General features: G+C 44.5%; 1 protein-coding gene across 2 annotated transcripts in view; it reads right to left on the reverse strand.

Annotated features, from left to right (window-relative positions):
* LOC308329395 (NBAS subunit of NRZ tethering complex-like) overlaps positions 1–17,888 on the reverse strand; it is a 113,159-nt gene that overhangs the window by 56,362 nt on the left and 38,909 nt on the right. For both annotated transcript variants that reach the window (XM_080783663.1, XM_080783662.1), the window contains 9 exons: positions 17,764–17,842; positions 16,172–16,276; positions 12,745–12,881; positions 9,706–9,792; positions 9,407–9,560; positions 6,802–6,987; positions 5,313–5,486; positions 4,178–4,311; positions 342–404 (listed from right to left, as the gene is read on the reverse strand). In XM_080783663.1, coding sequence (XP_080639789.1) covers positions 342–404; positions 4,178–4,311; positions 5,313–5,486; positions 6,802–6,987; positions 9,407–9,560; positions 9,706–9,792; positions 12,745–12,881; positions 16,172–16,276; positions 17,764–17,842 — 1,119 coding nt within the window. The remainder of the gene's footprint in view (positions 1–341; positions 405–4,177; positions 4,312–5,312; positions 5,487–6,801; positions 6,988–9,406; positions 9,561–9,705; positions 9,793–12,744; positions 12,882–16,171; positions 16,277–17,763; positions 17,843–17,888) is intronic.

Consider the following 17,888-nt stretch of genomic DNA (forward strand, 5'->3'; position numbering starts at 1 on the left):
TCCATGGCTCTGAATTAACTGTAGCTGTCCATGGTTCTGAAGTAACTGTAGCTGTCCATGGTTCTATCTAGAGTAACTGTAGCTGTCCATGGTTCTATCTAGAGTAACTGTAGCTGTCCATGGTTCTATCTATAGTAACTGTAGCTGTCCATGGTTCTGAAGTAACTGTAGCTGTCCATGGTTCTATCTATAGTAACTGTAGCTGTCCATGGTTCTGAAGTAACTGTAGCTGTCCATGGCTCTATAGTAACTGTAGCTGTCCATGGTTCTAAATTGTCTAAACTAATATGTCTAGTGAATGTGTGTGTGTGTGTGTGTGTGTGTGTGTGTGTGTGCGTTACCTGAGATGTTTCTCCAGTTTGTCCACCTGGTCATGTAGCGTTGAGGTGATGTCTGTCTCTGGTCTGTAAGATGGCGCACAAGATCACGCACACGCACACGTGCACACGCACACACACACACACACACACACACACACACACACACACACACACACACACAGTCTATTATCTCTGAATATGCGTTGCTGTCCATGGTTTTGATCAGAACGGCAATGTCCTGTCCTCATTTCTGACTTAATCAAGCATCTCGTTTGGAATATAAACTCTTCTAAAGAGAGATCAGACTTGACAGCGCAAGGTAGTAATGGAAGATAACACCTCCCGGTTTTGCGGTACTCTAGTGCCTTTATCCTGAAAAAACACATGTGAAGGGCTGAAGGGCGCATACGCATGCATCAGTGATGTGCACATGCAAATGACGCCTGTGTGTGTGTGTGTGTGTGTGTGTGTGTGTGTGTGTGTGTGTGTGTGTGCACAGGAGGGTGCAGCATGGAGGTGAAGCACCGGAGAAGACGATGTTGTTTTTGTGAAATATTAACAACATCCCACACCCGTTGTTAACTACCATTGTTAATGTTACTAGGTGTGTGTGCGTGCGTGTATATGCGCGTGCGTGCGAGCGAGCCTGCGTGCATGCCTGCGTGCGTGTACGAGGGTCTGTGAAAGCAGTGTGTTCGTAACAGATTCTGCCATTCCGCTCCAACTCTGGCTCCACTCTCCATTCCCTCTCTGTCATTGCCACACGCCTGTTTCCACCCCCTCTTCAGCCCAACAGTGCCGTGCCATGCCCATTCCACACCTGAGAACACTTCTGCAATCACCCTGCTCCCTATAAGACTGGACCAGGGAGGCAGTCAGACAGATATTTCGTGAAGCCACTAAAGCCCACCACACACCGGCGGCGCCGCGGACACAGCCGCCTCCATTATTTTCAATGAACCTATCGCACACCGGCTCCGTCCCCCGCGCCGCGCCGCGCCGCCGGGCGCGCCGATAGAACACAGTTCTATTTTCCAGGCGGCGCCGCGCGGCAACGCGCCGCGCCGCAGACGGTTGCAGACGGTGTGCGATGGGCTTAAGGAAATCGGGACTTCCTGAAAGTTCATATAATGGCCTGTTGTGGCACTGTCATTGGGCCCAAAAAAACCCATAGCTCCATAGAGGCCCATGTATTTGGGCCCAACTTCACCTAGACTGTATTACCTTAATAAACATGGTCATGAATACTTTCTGCTTCCAGTCACTAGTTTAAAGTCTCATTTCTCATGTCATATTATTCTTTTTGGAAAATTATGGTCCCATTTATTAAATAAATGACCATAAAGTTGCGTATGTTCTGAGGGGCGTGGCTACCGTTACAGTCTATGAACGGGAGCCACCCCCCGTTCAGTCAAAATAAAACCCAACGAAGAGTATTTGTCCATATTTTTAACAGTCTATGGACTGGAATCATTCCACTAACACACCGTCAGAACATACTCTGTTGTCCCTGAGCTCTTGTTGTTCCTAGCGTTGCACTCCGAAAGGTTTGAGTTTTGGACTTGCTACGTGGTGCTTTTTGAAAGGTTTGAATTTTGGACTTTCTGTTGAAGGCTTTACGCTTTTGAAGAGTTTTGCATTGTGGGCGTTCCTGTTTTTTTTCTGAATGCAGCTATGACACACGAGACATACTCTTCCTTCCATATGGTTGGCCTAAACTCACACGTCCCAAATGTAGAGTGGATTTATGCAGCTTACAAGGCTAAGCCACCTACTACACATGCTCAAAATGATGATGATGGCACCTTCAGAGAAATGGCCAGGGCATCGCTCCTACTGGACCTGCGCAGGAGGAAGGTCCCCCTGGCTGGTGCAGAGCAGAATACCTTTCTGAAAGACTCTGGAAAACTGGACTCACAAAGCCAAGGGCTTTGGGGTCTGGTCTGATTGGCCAGATCTCAATGACCTGTGCCATGGGACAGGAGTCCAGCTAAAATGGGCAAAGAACAATGAAAACGTGCTCATCTCTGACGGATTAATTACAGACTCCAGCGTGGTAGTGGAGGCTACCCTCACCCACCAGGGAGCGGACACTAGACTACAGGTAGAAACGGCTAGAAGAGTCCTGCTTAGTACGAAACAGACTGAAGCCAAACAGCATTGGTGTGGACTTGGACTGCAGGGAAAGTTGGCCTGTTTGATTCGGCTGATCACTCCGTGTCACATTTGATGTACAAAAAAGCTGCTATTGGGGAGGATTCACCATCAAAGCTAGACTGCAAGTATTACCAACCAAGTACAATCAGTCAATCCGGTACCCTGACCTCCACACTCACTTTGTATAAACCAGTAAGACTCGCAAACGCGGGAAGCGAATGCAGCTGAGACCCTGCAGATCATGTCTGTCTGTCTGTCCGTCTGTGTGTCTGTCCCGCTGTTACTGTATATGTGGACCTGGCCTCTTTTGTGCCCATATATGGAGCTGAGTGATTTGTTTGTGATTGATGCAACACACTCCATATTTGGACGTATTGATGCAACACACTGCATATTTGGACGTATAGCGGGACGGACAGACACACAGACAGACAGACACACAGACATGATCTGCTAGGTCTCATAGTAAGTGCTCACTGCATTCGCAACCATCACGATTCTGAACAACAGCTAGAATCCATCGCACACATAACACATGGATGTAGTGCATACAGAAATGTGTATATTGCTCACCACGACCGGATCGTTGACCTAGTGTCTGGTGCAATTCAAAAATATATGCCAACCAGTGCAGCCATGTATAAACATTCAAGAGTATTACCAGACTGGTGCATGCGATGTCTTTGCGCGATGTCTTTGCTAACATCCCAAATACACTGGATGTTGTCTTTGTTGACACCAGCCACAAGGAGGTCCTGATTCTGGAGTTGGGCTTTTGTCTTAAACCTGTACATGGACGGGGCATTCCAAGTACCAACCATTACCCCCTCCCAACCTGCCAGCTCTCTTTTTGCACCCCTGCCCTCAGGTAAATACTTCGGTCTCTAAAGTGCAACAAGAACAGTACTTATCCCGAGGCTGTTAGCCTACTGAATGCTGACCCTCTTTTCACGATGCGAGAAATTGCTATTTATTTACCATGAACTGTAACGTTGAATTACTCTTATTTATTGGCCTCTCTCTCATGAATTGTAACGTTTTGCATTATTCTTATTTATTGGTCTCTCTCATATGATGTTTGTACTTTTGTATCTTTTTCTACTGTCCGAATATGTGTCTCAAATCTGTATTTAGTCTGTTTTTAGTGCACTAAAACAAATTCCAATCAACTCTGTTGACATGGCAATAAGGTATTGAATCTTGAATCTTGAAAATGACTTGGAATCATTACAAACCTTGGGTATCGATTCGTCATACTGTTAAGCCCATCACACACCGGGTGCGCAGCGACGCGGCACAGGCGTTGCCGCACAAAATAGAACAGTGGCGTATCGGAGCGTCGGACGCCGCCGGTGTGCGATAGGTTCATTGAAAATAACGGAGGCGGCTGTTTTGACGCGCGGCGTTCGCAGACGGTGTGTGTAGCCCTTTATTTGGAAGCCTGGGCCATGTACATAAACTGACCAAGAGTGGCCTAATAATAGGTAGCATGATTAAGAATGAAGCCAAACAACTTGACAAATACTTCTCCGTTTCGGCTGTTCTAGGCAGTTTGTCTGTGTGGAGGAGAAGGGGCCATGTGTATCCTTAAGTGAACATGAACTGTCAACCGCGTTATATTCGTTTCCTTGTCAGATTAATTGTAATTTGCGGATTCAAATGAAGAAAGTGTGTGTGTGTGTGTGTGTGTGTGCACTGACCCGTATCCCCTCTGAGGCAGACATTCCAGTATGTCGTAGCACAGACTGAGCTGGTCGTCTCTCTCTGAGCTGTAGATGCACTCCAGAGCTACCGTCATCAACTGGTCTGGATCGCCCATGATCTTCTGTTGGCACTGATATGAGAGAATACACAAAATAATAATATCAATAATAATAACTCACACTCACTCAAACGGATAAGTCTGACAGTTGTGAAAGATACTTTATATTAGGTTTTTAAGGGAATAAGGTTGCATCCGTGAACAATCAAAAATATGCTGGAAATGTTTCATGTAAATGTAATTAAAATCAACGTTGACATGAAACACTGACTATGTAGGAAGTAAAAAAACGTGGCACTTTGTTCCAAAAAGGGTGCAGACCACTGCTGTACGTATATGCATGCATAGTACATTTTATACGCGCATTTGTTTCATTCGACACGCTTGTCAGTGTAGACACATGTTCCCCATGGCAATGAAAGTAGCTTTGAATCAAACTGAGATGGATTGAGAGGAGAGGAATGCTACTCCGTTACATGTCACACGTGTATGTGCATGTGTGCGTGCGTGCGTGCGTGCATGCGTTCACAGTGAGGTCCGTCAGGGCCAGCTATTCTCTACTTACGTCAGGTTCAAAGTGCTGGAACACTCTCAGACCCCCTTTCCACCAGTTGGTTCCAAATGGGAACCGGTTCAGTTATTTTTGGTTCTTAGTGAGCCATGTCTCCAAAATTGGTGGGAAAACTAAACCTATATTGCATTGTTTATAGGTTCAATACAAGTAAATTAATACATGATAACCCTTCCACAGTAGTAGCTTTTTCATATTTTTGTTTATTTTGCATAATTTCCTACATAATGCCTAATTTGCATATCTAAAAATGTAAAATTTGTAATACAATAAATCATTGTCTTCGTGTAAGTAATCAATTGGGGGAAGTGTCATGGTGATAACAATACAATATAGGTATGGTTTTGCACACTCAATTCATAATTAACTTTCCAATTTTGGAGCTCTGGTTCATGGACTAAGAACCAAAAAGAACTGAACCGGTTCCAACCGGAACCAACCGGTGGAAAGGGGGTCTCAGAGGCAGCGTGAGGTCCGTCAGGGCCAGCTGTTCTCTACTCACGTCAGGTTTACAGTGCTGGAACACCCCCAGAGGCAGCCTGAGGTCCGTCAGGGCCAGGCCGACCAGGTATTCTCTGAGCAGCGTCTTGGAGCTCCCGGTCGTCTGTCTCTCACAGCGGTGGAGGAAGGGCATCATCCACTGGAACGCGTCCTTCACGTAGCGCTCTGGAGGAGACTGAGGGGGGGGGGGATTATGGCAGACACACAGGAAGTCAGGAAAAACGTTTGCGCAAAATGTTGGAGGAGGGTTTTGACTGGAGCCGAATTCCAATACCCAAAATATCGGCCACTCTGCCTCACGGTGTTACGGTGAAATTGGTGACCTGCTGAAATGTGTGACAATCGTGTAGACGTCACATAATGTCAGTGTCCGTCGGTCCGAATGCAAATCGTTGCAGTTTGTTCATTAGCAGAGTTCAACCAGGGCTCGAAATTAACTTTTTTACTTGGTAGCACTGGTGCTCCCAAATTCAGAATGAAGGAGCACCAGAAAATAATTACAGTTCCCCATTTCTATCTCTGGGACCCCACTGTATATTGCAAAATCAAAGTTAATTTAACTCTGAGAGTGTACAAATGTACAGGGAAATTGGTATACCCATATGTATGTACACTCTCAGAGTTTCAGACCCATTAGGGTCCATTTGGTTCCTAACTATCATTTAGCTGAGGACCCTCTGTGACTCCCTTAAGGACCCCTAGGGGTCCCCGGACCCCACTTTGGGAACCACTAGCCTACAAGCCAGTTGGTATGAGATGCTATTTTTGTTTAAGAAGCGGCAATAAACCAGTTGAAAATATAATTATTTGGCTACCAAACCCTTTGTTTTATGCTTTTTTATTAAATTAAAAATATATATATTAGTGTGTGTGTGTGTGTGTGTGTGTGTGTGTGTGTGTGTGTGTGTGTGTGTGTGTGTGTGTGTGTGTGTGTGTTGCCTCCACACATTCCATTCAATTGAGCCCTTTTGTTGTCTCTCACAACTGAGGACCTTAGGTCTGATCACCCAGCTGATGTTAATCAGAGGTTAGAGGGAGAGCAGAACAAGCCAAGGAGATATTTCTTTTAAAAATCAAGACTCTGGACAGGAATGGACTAGGAACGTACTTTCTTTTCTGACATGCTCAGATATTTAGGAACCGGCCCGCGACACTTCGGTCGCGATCGTTTTGGTCGCACTACAGCAACTATATGCAGTGGCACTGGTGCTCCCAGTTATATTTTTAGATCGCACAGATTAAAATTCAGGCGCATTTTGTTCATTTTGACCTGCAGCAATTTTGGATATATGTCATATAGTAATGTCTTGCATAGATGAGAAAACAGGCCTGAAAGGTTCACTCCTGTGGTCTCTAGCATTACACCAAGCTACATGTTTAAGCATTTATTTCATATTTACATGTCTATTTCAGCTCTGATATTTATTTCAGACATGCTCTAGTATGTGAAGTCTGCCCAAGATGGTGTCGGAGGAGGGGGCGTGGCTTACATTCTTCATGAGGAGGCGGAGCTTGTCAATGTCACTGAGCTGCTGCAGGTGTCGCAGCGTGACGCTCAGGTCGCAGCGCGTCTCGTACACCAGAGTCTCCATGGTAACCAGGTCGTCACACAGCCCCTCCAGCCCCGGGATGTCACGCTCCTTCCCCAGACGCACCAATGACAGCGCACAGTCCACCTGAGACAGCCAAGGAGAGAGCACAGAACACCTGAAGCGACCAATGAGAGAGCAGACTCCACCTGAACCAACCAATGAGAGAGCAGACTCCACCTGAACCAACCAATGACAAAGCACAGTTCACCTGAACCAACCACTGAGAGCAGAGTCCACCTGAACCAATCAATGACAAAGAGCACAGTTCACCTGAACCAACCAATGAGAGAGCAGAGTCCACCTGAACCAACCAATGAGAGAGCACAGTTCACCTGAACCAACCAATGAGAGAGCAGAGTCCACCTGAACCAATCAATGACAGAGAACACAGTCCACCTGAACCGACCAATGACAGAGCATCAGGGTTATACTAGTTTTGGATTTTTGAGTGGCACGTTTTGGTTTAGTTTTAGTTGTTTGGAATATAGTTTGTGAGGCACAGCAGCTGGTTTATGAACAATCGTGTCTTTCCGGAATAGCAAGCTATCTCTCTCATTGGCTGCCGTAGTGCCCGTACCACACTGCGTGAAAGAGGAGTTAACGGGAAATTTTGGGCACTAGATTTGCCCGTAAACCTCAAGTTTAGCAGGCATATACAGTTAATATACAGGTGTGATGGTACAATTCGGGAGTTTACCAGAGTTTTTTTTTTCTTGTAAAGTTTAACGGGAGTTTCCTGTAATATACACATCCGCATTCCATGCTTTTTGAGCAGTGCTAGCAAGCTATCATTCTCATTGGCTGCAGTAACCCGCCGCCATGATGCCTCAGAATTATTTAGGCCAACTAATTTCAGAATAACAGCGCAGCGCAGCTAAACAGTGTGTGACCTGCATGAGCGCACACCCGCTGAGTTAATGGGTAACAGTAACACAGTTGAGTCTCAGTCGAGACGGGGACCCCCACTGTACCCGCGGACCCCCATGCAGACTGTCGTGGACCCCCGCGATTTTGACACATATGAGAGATGTTCTTTAATACCTGCCCAGCCAATGTCAACACTACAACTGACGGGTGCAGTACTTAGTTTAGACTAGTCATTGGTTAGACCAGTCATTAGTCCTACAACTACAACCTATCTCAAACCCTCACCCTAGCTCTGGTCCATAGCTCTAATGCATTTCATTTAGAGCTATGTTACTCTCAACTTCTGCCGCTCGCATGAATGCAGACCAGCCTCTACTCTTTAGCGTAAATAAAAATTACGTTTTTGCTACTCACCAAAACAAAGGCTAGTTGTGTCATTAGAAAGCCTACTTTCCTTAGTGGAAGCACTCTGAGCCCCCCACCAGAAGGTGCAGCGGAGTAACTAAAAGTATTTTGTTCCCGGTGGAAACAAAATCCCCTTTTGGCCAAAAAGTACAGTTTATACGTGTGGTGGGGGGCTCAGAGTGCGTCCACTAAGGAAAGTATGACACAACTCGCCTTCTTTTTATTTACGCTAAAGAGTAGAGGCTGGTCTGCATTTATGCGAGCGGCGGAAGTTGAGAGTAACATAGCTCTAAATGAAACGCATTAGAGCTATGGAACAGAGCTAACCCTAACCTCCCATGGGGCAGAAAACCTAAACCTAACCTTAACCCATGTCTAACAAATGACTAGTCTAAACTAAGTACCCCCAACTGACAGCTGTGTGTGAGGTGTGCTATATAATGGTTTGGAGAATGGCTTACGTGGGGGTTTACAAATACCTACAATCAAATGGACCCATTTATTGTCATAAGGGTCCTTTTGTTTCAAGTCACTAGCGGTGTGGTTTGGGCTTTAGTTTTAGTCGTTTCATACCTTGGTTGTGTGTCATGTGCAGGATTGAAAAGTATTGTGTAATAAAAACTTAGCAAACGGTAGCATAAAAAAATTAATTCAATTACAGATGAACATGAACCACCAGCAACCCATCCACAAATGAAAACCAAGGGCATTTTGTCTATAATTTCAGTTAGTTTCTATATACACACACAATAAAGTTAGTTATTGCTAATTTATTTTTATTGTAGTTTTTATTAAAATGTTACCACTAGGACCGACAACTAGGAAAGGTTTGTTTACGTTTAAAGCAAGAAGTGTGTCACAGTGAAAACCTTCCTACTTGAATGGAGAAGTGTGTCACAGTGAAAACCTTCCTTCCTTTCTTTCTTTCTTTCTTTCTTTCTCACCTTTATTTATACTCGGAAATACAGTTGAGGGCAAGCCCTCATTTTCAACGTTTCCTACCTGTCTGGAGCAGTGTGTCACAGTGAAAAGCTTCCTACCTCTCTGGAGCATACATCTATGATGTGCGCCCGGGGGCGGTACCAATGTATGTGTGTCACAGTGAAAAGCTTCTTACCTGTCTGGAGCAGTGTGTCACAGTGTTTAGCTTCCTACCTGTCTGGAGCAGTGTGTCACAGTGAAAAGCTTCCTACCTGTCTGGAGCAGTGTGTCACAGTGAAAAGCTTCCTACCTGTCTGGAGCATGCGTCTATGCTCTGGGCTCGGAGGCGGTACCAATGGGTCAGCTGATCGATGGAGGGTGTGGCCGCACGGAAACACAGCAGCTCCGGAGTGTCCTCGTACAGAACGCTGTCGTCATCACACTGAGTCTGATCCAACACCGATCTGAGAGAGAGACATAGAGAGACACAGAGAGAGAGAGAGAGAGAGAGAGAGAGAGAGAGAGAGAGAGGGGAAACAAAAATAGTGTTTTGTCCCAAATGAGTTAATAGCACAGCAAGACTCTAGACATACGTGCGTGCATGCGTACCTGCACTCCTCTGCCTCACACCAGTCCATATCTCTGTGTCTCTGCTCGTCCCACGGAATCAACTGCAGCTCTCCATTATCGTCCACACTGAGGTGCACACACACACACACACACACACACACACACACACACACACACACACACACACACACACACACACACACACACACACACACACACACACACACACACACACACACACACACACACACACACACACACACACACACACACACACACACACACACACACACACACACACACACACACACACACACACACACAGTAAATCAATACTTGCAGAGTCAAATCCACTCGGCCATAAAGCACAGGACAACTGTGGTGGGAGGTGTGTCAACGGACCGGACAGAACACAGCACTGAGTCCTAAGACACGGAGGATGAACAAGCACTTCTTGTTTTGTTGTTTGTCTCTGTGCGTCTGCAGACAGGAACATAATGCATAGTGGCCATTAAAACATCAATTAGATGTGACCAAAGATGGTCTATTTATGAAGATGGGCCAACTTCATTGGAGCCACTATAGAGGTGAAATCGTACACAAAGCGTACAAATGGTCTCCTAAAAAATAGTAGGCGTGGTTTGCTTCTCAAAGTTCAAGGTTGTCTTTATTTGTCTCCCTTTGGGAGAAATTTGTCTTGGAGACAGAGTCACAGCTGCATACAAATAACAGACACGTTCACATAAGAAAAGGCAAAACACCATGAAACACCCAACATACAAAACAGAGATATTGCACACATTCCCTTGATAAAGTGCAACTAGTCAATAAAGTGCATCTGGCAATCCCTGAATCTCTTCTCCCCGCGAGAGTTTGTTGCTGGGATAAAGAAATGTCGATAACGAAGTAGATTTTCTCCTGATTTGTCTCGCTAAAAGAAGGCCTTTTAGTATGAATATCTTGTAAATATCGTGTGCCTTGTGACGATTGGGTCCAGTATTTAGTTCAGTATAACCATGGGGTTGAGGAATGGTTTAGAAGCTGTGTTCACGTTCACTCTCCCATTGGAAATGAATAGACTCCAACATTCTTCCCATCTTGTGTTGTTTTTTGGGGGGTTTTTCGCGGCTTTCGCCTTTATTATTATTTTATTTTTTTATGGACAGTAGACAGTAGGCTGACAGGAAATGGGGAGAGAGATGGGGGGGGAAGACATGCAGTAAAGGCCGTCGGGATCGGGAGTCGAACCCGCGGCACACTGCCAGACTGGATTACCAGCCATGGTGCCTGGACCATTGAGCCATGGCTCAGGCCAGAAGTCACACTTTTCTAATGATGATGACTGCCTTCCTGCTGTCATTGCATCCAGCTCCTGCACTGGACCCAGGGGGGCAGTCAGACAGATATTTTGTGAAGCCACTAAGGAAATGAAAGTTCATATAATGGCCTGTTGTGGCGCTGTCATTGGGCTCAAAAAACCAATAGCCCCATAGAAGTCCATGTATTTGGGCCCACCTTCACCTAGACTGTATTACCTTAATAAACATAGTCATGAATACTTTTTGCTTCCAGTCACTAGTTTAAAGTCTCATTTCTAATGTCATAATATTCTTTTTGGAAAATTATGGTCCCATTTATAAAAAAATGACCATAAAGTCGCGCATGTTCTGAGGGGCGTGGCTACCTTTTACAGTCTATGAACGGGATCCCCCACCCACTCGAGTCAAAATAAAAACCATAGAAGAAGAAGGGGGGAAGTCCCGCCTTGTTGTCTGGGCCAGCCAATGGGCCAGCTGGGCCCAAACGGATCTAGAAAATGGCGACTTCCATTGCAAGGACTGACAGGCTTCATTTTACGTTCATGTTAGACCCGGGGAACGCTTTGTCCATATTTTTTACAGTCTATGACTGGACCTGACATGCATACACAGACTGTGTGGGCCGATCCTTTCTTTAACTCGTTTTGGGGCATGAACCCCTTTTGGTGTTTTAGGCATTATGTTATACTTTAGCCATTGAAAAATAGCAGATCTACAAGCTCGTGAAAAATCGTGAAAATGTAGTGCAAATCTTTTAATATATATTATTTCAGTGCGAACGTTTTTAACTCAGATCTTTGCTTCTGGGGGGGTCCCTGGAACTACATATTTTCAGATGGGGGTCGGCAGGAAAATACATATGAATGTGGTGGTCCTTGACATGAAATAGTTTGAGGCCGACCGACATAGAAACATTGGTTTTTCAGAGAAACTGTCAGGATTTAGAAGGTATTTGTAGAATCATTCTCAGGTTGAAATGAGTTAAAGCTGATATAGACAAGTTCCAGTGTTTGTACACAAAAGTTAAATAGCTCCACCCCCCTTCCCCCTGTCATTCTATTGGCCGATCCAGGTCACTTCAGGATATGGGATTGTTGTTGCTGCTGGGAGGGACGCTATAGATATTGCGCTCGTATGGCTAAATATAACATAAAAAAATATCATCGTTCATGTGAACTACTCTGTCCACGGTTATTCATTGCAATGAAGAAAAATCGCTATGATGATCCGCAACGGTTTGGTGGCCGGACCACCAAACCATGCGCTATACATAGCGATTCTCATCATTTCAATAGGCTTACATATTAAATCATTCCATTTCACATGAACAATGGTGAAACTAAGATATGGGCATAATATTATACATTGCAATGAAATTGCATAGCGTTTTCATTATAATACTGCTAGGTTGAACACACCGTCACAGCCTCGCGCTACAATTGGCTAAAAGTTTAAATCCCCTCCGACGTCCTGAGTAGTAAACTGTAGTGGATATAAACAGTGCATTCAGCCACAGGGGGCCAAAGGGAGAGTGTGCTGTTGCAGGAGAACACCTCAGCATCATAATATAGGGAAAGATAGAGGGGAAAAAAGCCCAAAAAAACGTGTATCTCTAAGGGAGATGCCTGCCCACCCGTCTGAGAGAACTAATTTATGCCGCTTGTATTCTCTACCTTATTCTTTCGGCCATGACCCCACACTTCATGACCAACGAAGATTGCTCGGGGTGTGTGTGTGTATTTGTGTGCGCGCGTCCTACCAGGCCTCAGGCAGTAGGGGGCAGTATTCATGAGGAGAGGTGGTTTCTGGGAAGTTGTAGAGTAGCGCCAGGCGATGCTGCAGGAGATCAGCTCCGTGATACGTGAAGAGGATGTCTAGAGCCTGCACGTTACTCTCCTGTATGCGTACGCACACGCACACGCACACGCACACACACACGCACACACACACACACACACACACACACACACACACACACACACACACACACACACACACACACACACACACACACACACACACACACACACACCCCTTTAGAAACCAGAGATAACCCAACATGCACTGCTTTATGAACCAATCCTGATAGCTGGGTCCCAATTTGTTACAATCGTGCACTTGATTGTTTTTGATTTTTTGGCATGGTGTTAGGTATTGTTATAAGGTTTTCAAAAAGCATCGTAAACGAGTTGGGCTCGCCCCTTAGTGGTTCGTTTTCAATTAATCTAATATTAAATGGGCCAGTATGGTTAAAAACCATAATAAGGGATAAAAGGAAAAAAATCAATGGATTCTATTAGGGCTAAATGGGTTAAAAGGACAAAAACCTATGTTTCTATGTCAGTGGTGCTCAACCTTTTTCACGTCAAGGACCCCCAGAATTATATGCATTTGGCCGCCGACCCCCATCTGAAAATATGTTGTTCCAGGGACCACCTCCAAAAGCAAAGATTTTAGTTAAAAACGTTCGCTGTGAAATAATATATATTCAAAGATTTGCGCTACATTTTCACGACTTTTCAAATAGCAGACCTACAAGCTCGTAGCGTGGCACTCGGGGCCACGCTATGAGCTTGTAGATCCTTGTTAAGATAAACAGGTTTATTTTACCTGTGCGTAGGTCCTTGTTAGATAAACAGGTTTATTTTACCCGTGCATAGGTCCTTGTTAAGATAAACAGGTTTATTTTACCCGTGCATATAGGTCCTTGTTAACACTAGCCAGTCTGAAAAAAAATCACTACTACTCAGTCGCTGAACGGTCAGAGGGACCGTGTTTTTGGTGCGATTTGATTGGCCACTCTCTCCCCCACTCCCTGGAGAAGACGTCCAGCTGGAGACGTGGAGCTGGAGACGTTCAAGCCGGCTGCATCCCATTTCCAACGAATTAAATCATATATGTTTGGCTGGTTAATTAACTTGGAATTTGTTTACTATTTTGATAAGATAATATGAATACAATGATTATTATCCATGATGAGGGCAGAGGGATGTTATTATTGAATGCTCGGTTTCAATGGAGCGAGAAGCTAGCTAGCCTAGCCTAGTTAGCTAGCTGTCTGTGTCGTGTGTTGTTAACAATGGGACATTGTCTGAACTGCTGAGATGTTGTCATTTCTAAACACATGTTTTCACTCCTAAAATGTATAAAACTAATAATACATATTTTGCCCGGTTAGTGCTATATTGCAACATAGCCTGCATGGAAGAGTGTCGCGTTGCTGCTTCTTTTTTTCCTTCTTCCACCCTGCAAAGATCACTCGTCTTTTCTCGTGTGTTATCGATGTAATTAATATTATGTGACACCACGCCATGTACAGACTGCTTGACTAGGCATGTAAACATGACATAATTGTATTAATGTTTAAGTGTAATGATGTTATTGACCGGAATGTCCGTAGTAACAGACCCCCATTCCTCCAGCCGTTAGCTTACATTTGCTAATATTATAAGCTAACCGCATTACTAAAGCCAATGTATTGCAGTAAATGCGGCATGTCCGCGGTAAATTACTTATACAAGTGAGTCGCGTTATATTTACCTAAATTACAAGCCAAAGTACATTCCAAATAAACAATTATTAGCCACGTTATGTTGTTATATCAGTTTAATTAATAAAAAACATTTGCTAAAGCTGTGTGTATTTCTTTGTCCCAACTTGCAAGTACATCAACCACGTGACCGGGCTGTTTTCTGCCCCCTCAATATCCCAACCGAAATATTTTATAAGATGGCTCTCCGCATCATAAGTGCATAATACTTGTTTATTTGGAGTGAACATGACAATGACGAGTAAATAAATATTAACACGACTCCCGTCGATACGTTATTTAGCCTGGACATTTCCGAATTTAGCTGAAAACGGGCTTAGTAGCCTACTATTATATTTCATTGATTGTGCCAAAGAAAGAATCGCGTCAGGTCAAACCGGCCATGCACACCATTGCTCACGAAAGCGACACTCTTGCAAGCAGCCTAGTTCACATACATGACGAAATACGACATTAGAGTTATATATTGTCATTTTTATATGGAGGGGGAAACATTATAGGCTACGCGTGTTATCGATATAATCGATGTAATTAATATATTTGATTGATCCAAATAATCGCCTAGTTAGCTAGCTGTATGTGTGTTACGTGTTCTTTTTTTTCCTCCACCCCTCTTTTCTTTAAATCATAACTCGCTCATTTTTTGCTCATTTTAAAAAATTCAAAATACCATGTAAACTACGGAATTCGGTCTTTCATTTGGTATATAGATCGGTTGTGTAGGCCCTCTCTACGAAACGATATCAAGTGAAAAGGAAATGTCGGGGAATCGGGTTATAAAAGACACCATTATCAAGCAGCAAAAAGGCGAGTTGGCCTATGGGGGAGAAAGGGGGACGGCGGTCCATTGTGCCGATAATAGCCAGAAAGAGTAGGAGATATATGCCTAAAATCATATTTACAAAACGTTTCAAATGGGGAAAAAAACAGAGATGATTTCAATCGAATATTTAGACAAAGTCATGCAAGGGGAACTTTCTCTGGACTCCATGGGCTAAGAAAATAAACTTTTAAATCTCAAAACCGGTCAGAATGACCGCTCCGACGTCGTAGTGTTAAGATAAACAGGTTTATTTTACCCATGCATAGGTCCTTGTTAAGATAAACAGGTTTATTTTACCTGTGCATAGGTCCTTGTTAACATAAACAGGGGGTTAATTTTACCCGTGCGTAGGTCCTTGTTAAGATAAACAGGTTAATTTTACCTGTGCGTAGGTCCTTGTTAAGATAAACAGGTTCATTTTACCCGTGCGTAGGTACTTGTTAAGATAAACAGGGGGTTAATTTTACCCGTGCGTAGGTCCTTGTTAAGATAAACAGGTTTATTTTACCTGTGTGTAGGTCCTTGTTAAGATAAACAGGGGGTTAATTTTACCCGTGCGTAGGTCCTTGTTAAGATAAACAGGGGGTTAATTTTACCCGTGCGTAGGTCCTTGTTAAGATAAACAGGGGGTTAATTTTACCCGTGCGTAAGTCCTTGTTAAGATAAACAGGAGGTTAATTTTACCCGTGCGTAGGTCCTTGTTAAGATAAACAGGGGGTTCATTTTACCCGTGCGTAGGTCCTTGTTAAGATAAACAGGGGGTTCATTTTACCCGTGCGTAGGTCCTTGTTAAGATAAACAGGTTTATTTTACCCGTGCGTAGGTACTTGCTGAAAGAACGATGTTCTGACTGCGGAACTTCTTGAAGAACTGTGCGTCGTATCGCTCCTCTGCAACGTGAGCTCCTCCAAGTATCTCCTACACACATGCGCGTACACACACACACACACACACACAGATGACAAAGAGGGTAAGTTTGGTGACAGAGGGGTGTGTTTACATGTATATGTGTGTGTGTGTGTGTGTGTGTGTGTGTGTGTGTGTGTGTGTGTGTGTGTGTGTGTGTGTGTGTGTGTGTGTGTGTGTGTGTGTGTGTGTGCGTGTGTGTGTGTGTGTGTGTGTGTGTGTGTGTGTGTGTGTCTGTGTGTCCGATGGATAGCCTTTAGCTACAAACAGACAGACAGACATCTAACAGGGAAATGTCGTTTAGGTATGGTTGGATTATGTTTCCTCTCGATGCTAAACACCGTTAGCAGTCAACATATGTTTCTTTTTATTGTGGACGATAGATCAACATGGACATCATTAGCACTCTCTGGTCCCATGCAGTAACCGTGACAAATGGCATGCACTTTCTGCTGCGATATTCTGACATTAAGGAAAAAAGAACAAGAAATGACTCGAGTCACTATAATGTCAGCTTGCATTCCATTGTCTTGCGTGTTGTCAACGCGATCTCACCGAAAATAGTACGTATGGACGGAATTTCAACTTCGTACATTCACGACTAAAACAAAATAATAAATACTGACAGAGGCATGGCTTGATCAAACACGGAAGTGCAATTTCACCGTGGCCGGTTGGGGCTGAAGGGGTAAGTTCGGGTTTGACATCAATATTCTCTGCCTATTGGTTTACAACTCGCACGGGGCTCTACCGAACTTCGCAACGCTCGACACGGCAAATTGCTCGGTTAGTGCTTCACCCGGCGGTGCCTCACGTGGCTCACGCCCCTCCGCCATTGTCTATGGGGAGGTATTTCAGTGTCATATGTACAGATGTTTGGGTCTTCTAGTCATGTATTGTAGGAGCCAATATGGGTGTTTTGATTATTTTTTGATTATTACTATTTATATGGTGGTGGTTTTGTTGCACCGCCAGGCCACTAGAGGGCAGTTGAATCATTGGTGGTGGGCTGAGGGCACCTACTTACTCATTGATAAAATAGACACATGTGTTAGCTGGCGTGTTTTGACTGCAAGAGATGTCAGCTATCGCTACCACCGTCACTGAAAGAATATAGGAACTTTAGAAACACACAACCGTAGGAATTGGGACAATACACAAACAGTAGACACACGGGTGCATTTTTGGAGGAACCAGGCTGGAGGGCGAGGCGAGCGTGTCAAGCGTGTCAACTCTTTGGTGAGTCCAAATGCCACCGTGACTCAACTGAACGAGGCATCATGGGCCAAGTTTTGTTTAGCTACAACATGTATGTACGGAATTGCAATTCTGTACATATCTTACTATTCCTGTGGTGTTGTACCTTAGTGGGACTTTCTGGAGTCACGTTTGCAGTCTCTAGTCATGGTGCGGCGGGGGATGCCGCACATTTACATGGATGTGAAAACTGGCACGTTGATTAGTGAGCATTGTCCCTGTCAAATAAATAGTAGTATTACCTCATATGTGGCCAGTCGGTCTAGGTAGGAGAGCAGCTTCAGACGACTCCGACACAACTCCTTCTGCTCCAGAGTCAACCTGCATGTGAGAGCGCACGCACGCACGCACGCACGCACGCACGCAC

This window comes from Protomyctophum bolini, assembly GCF_963924005.1.
Source record: "Protomyctophum bolini genome assembly, chromosome: 15".
NCBI classification, from domain to species: Eukaryota; Metazoa; Chordata; class Actinopteri; order Myctophiformes; family Myctophidae; genus Protomyctophum; species Protomyctophum bolini.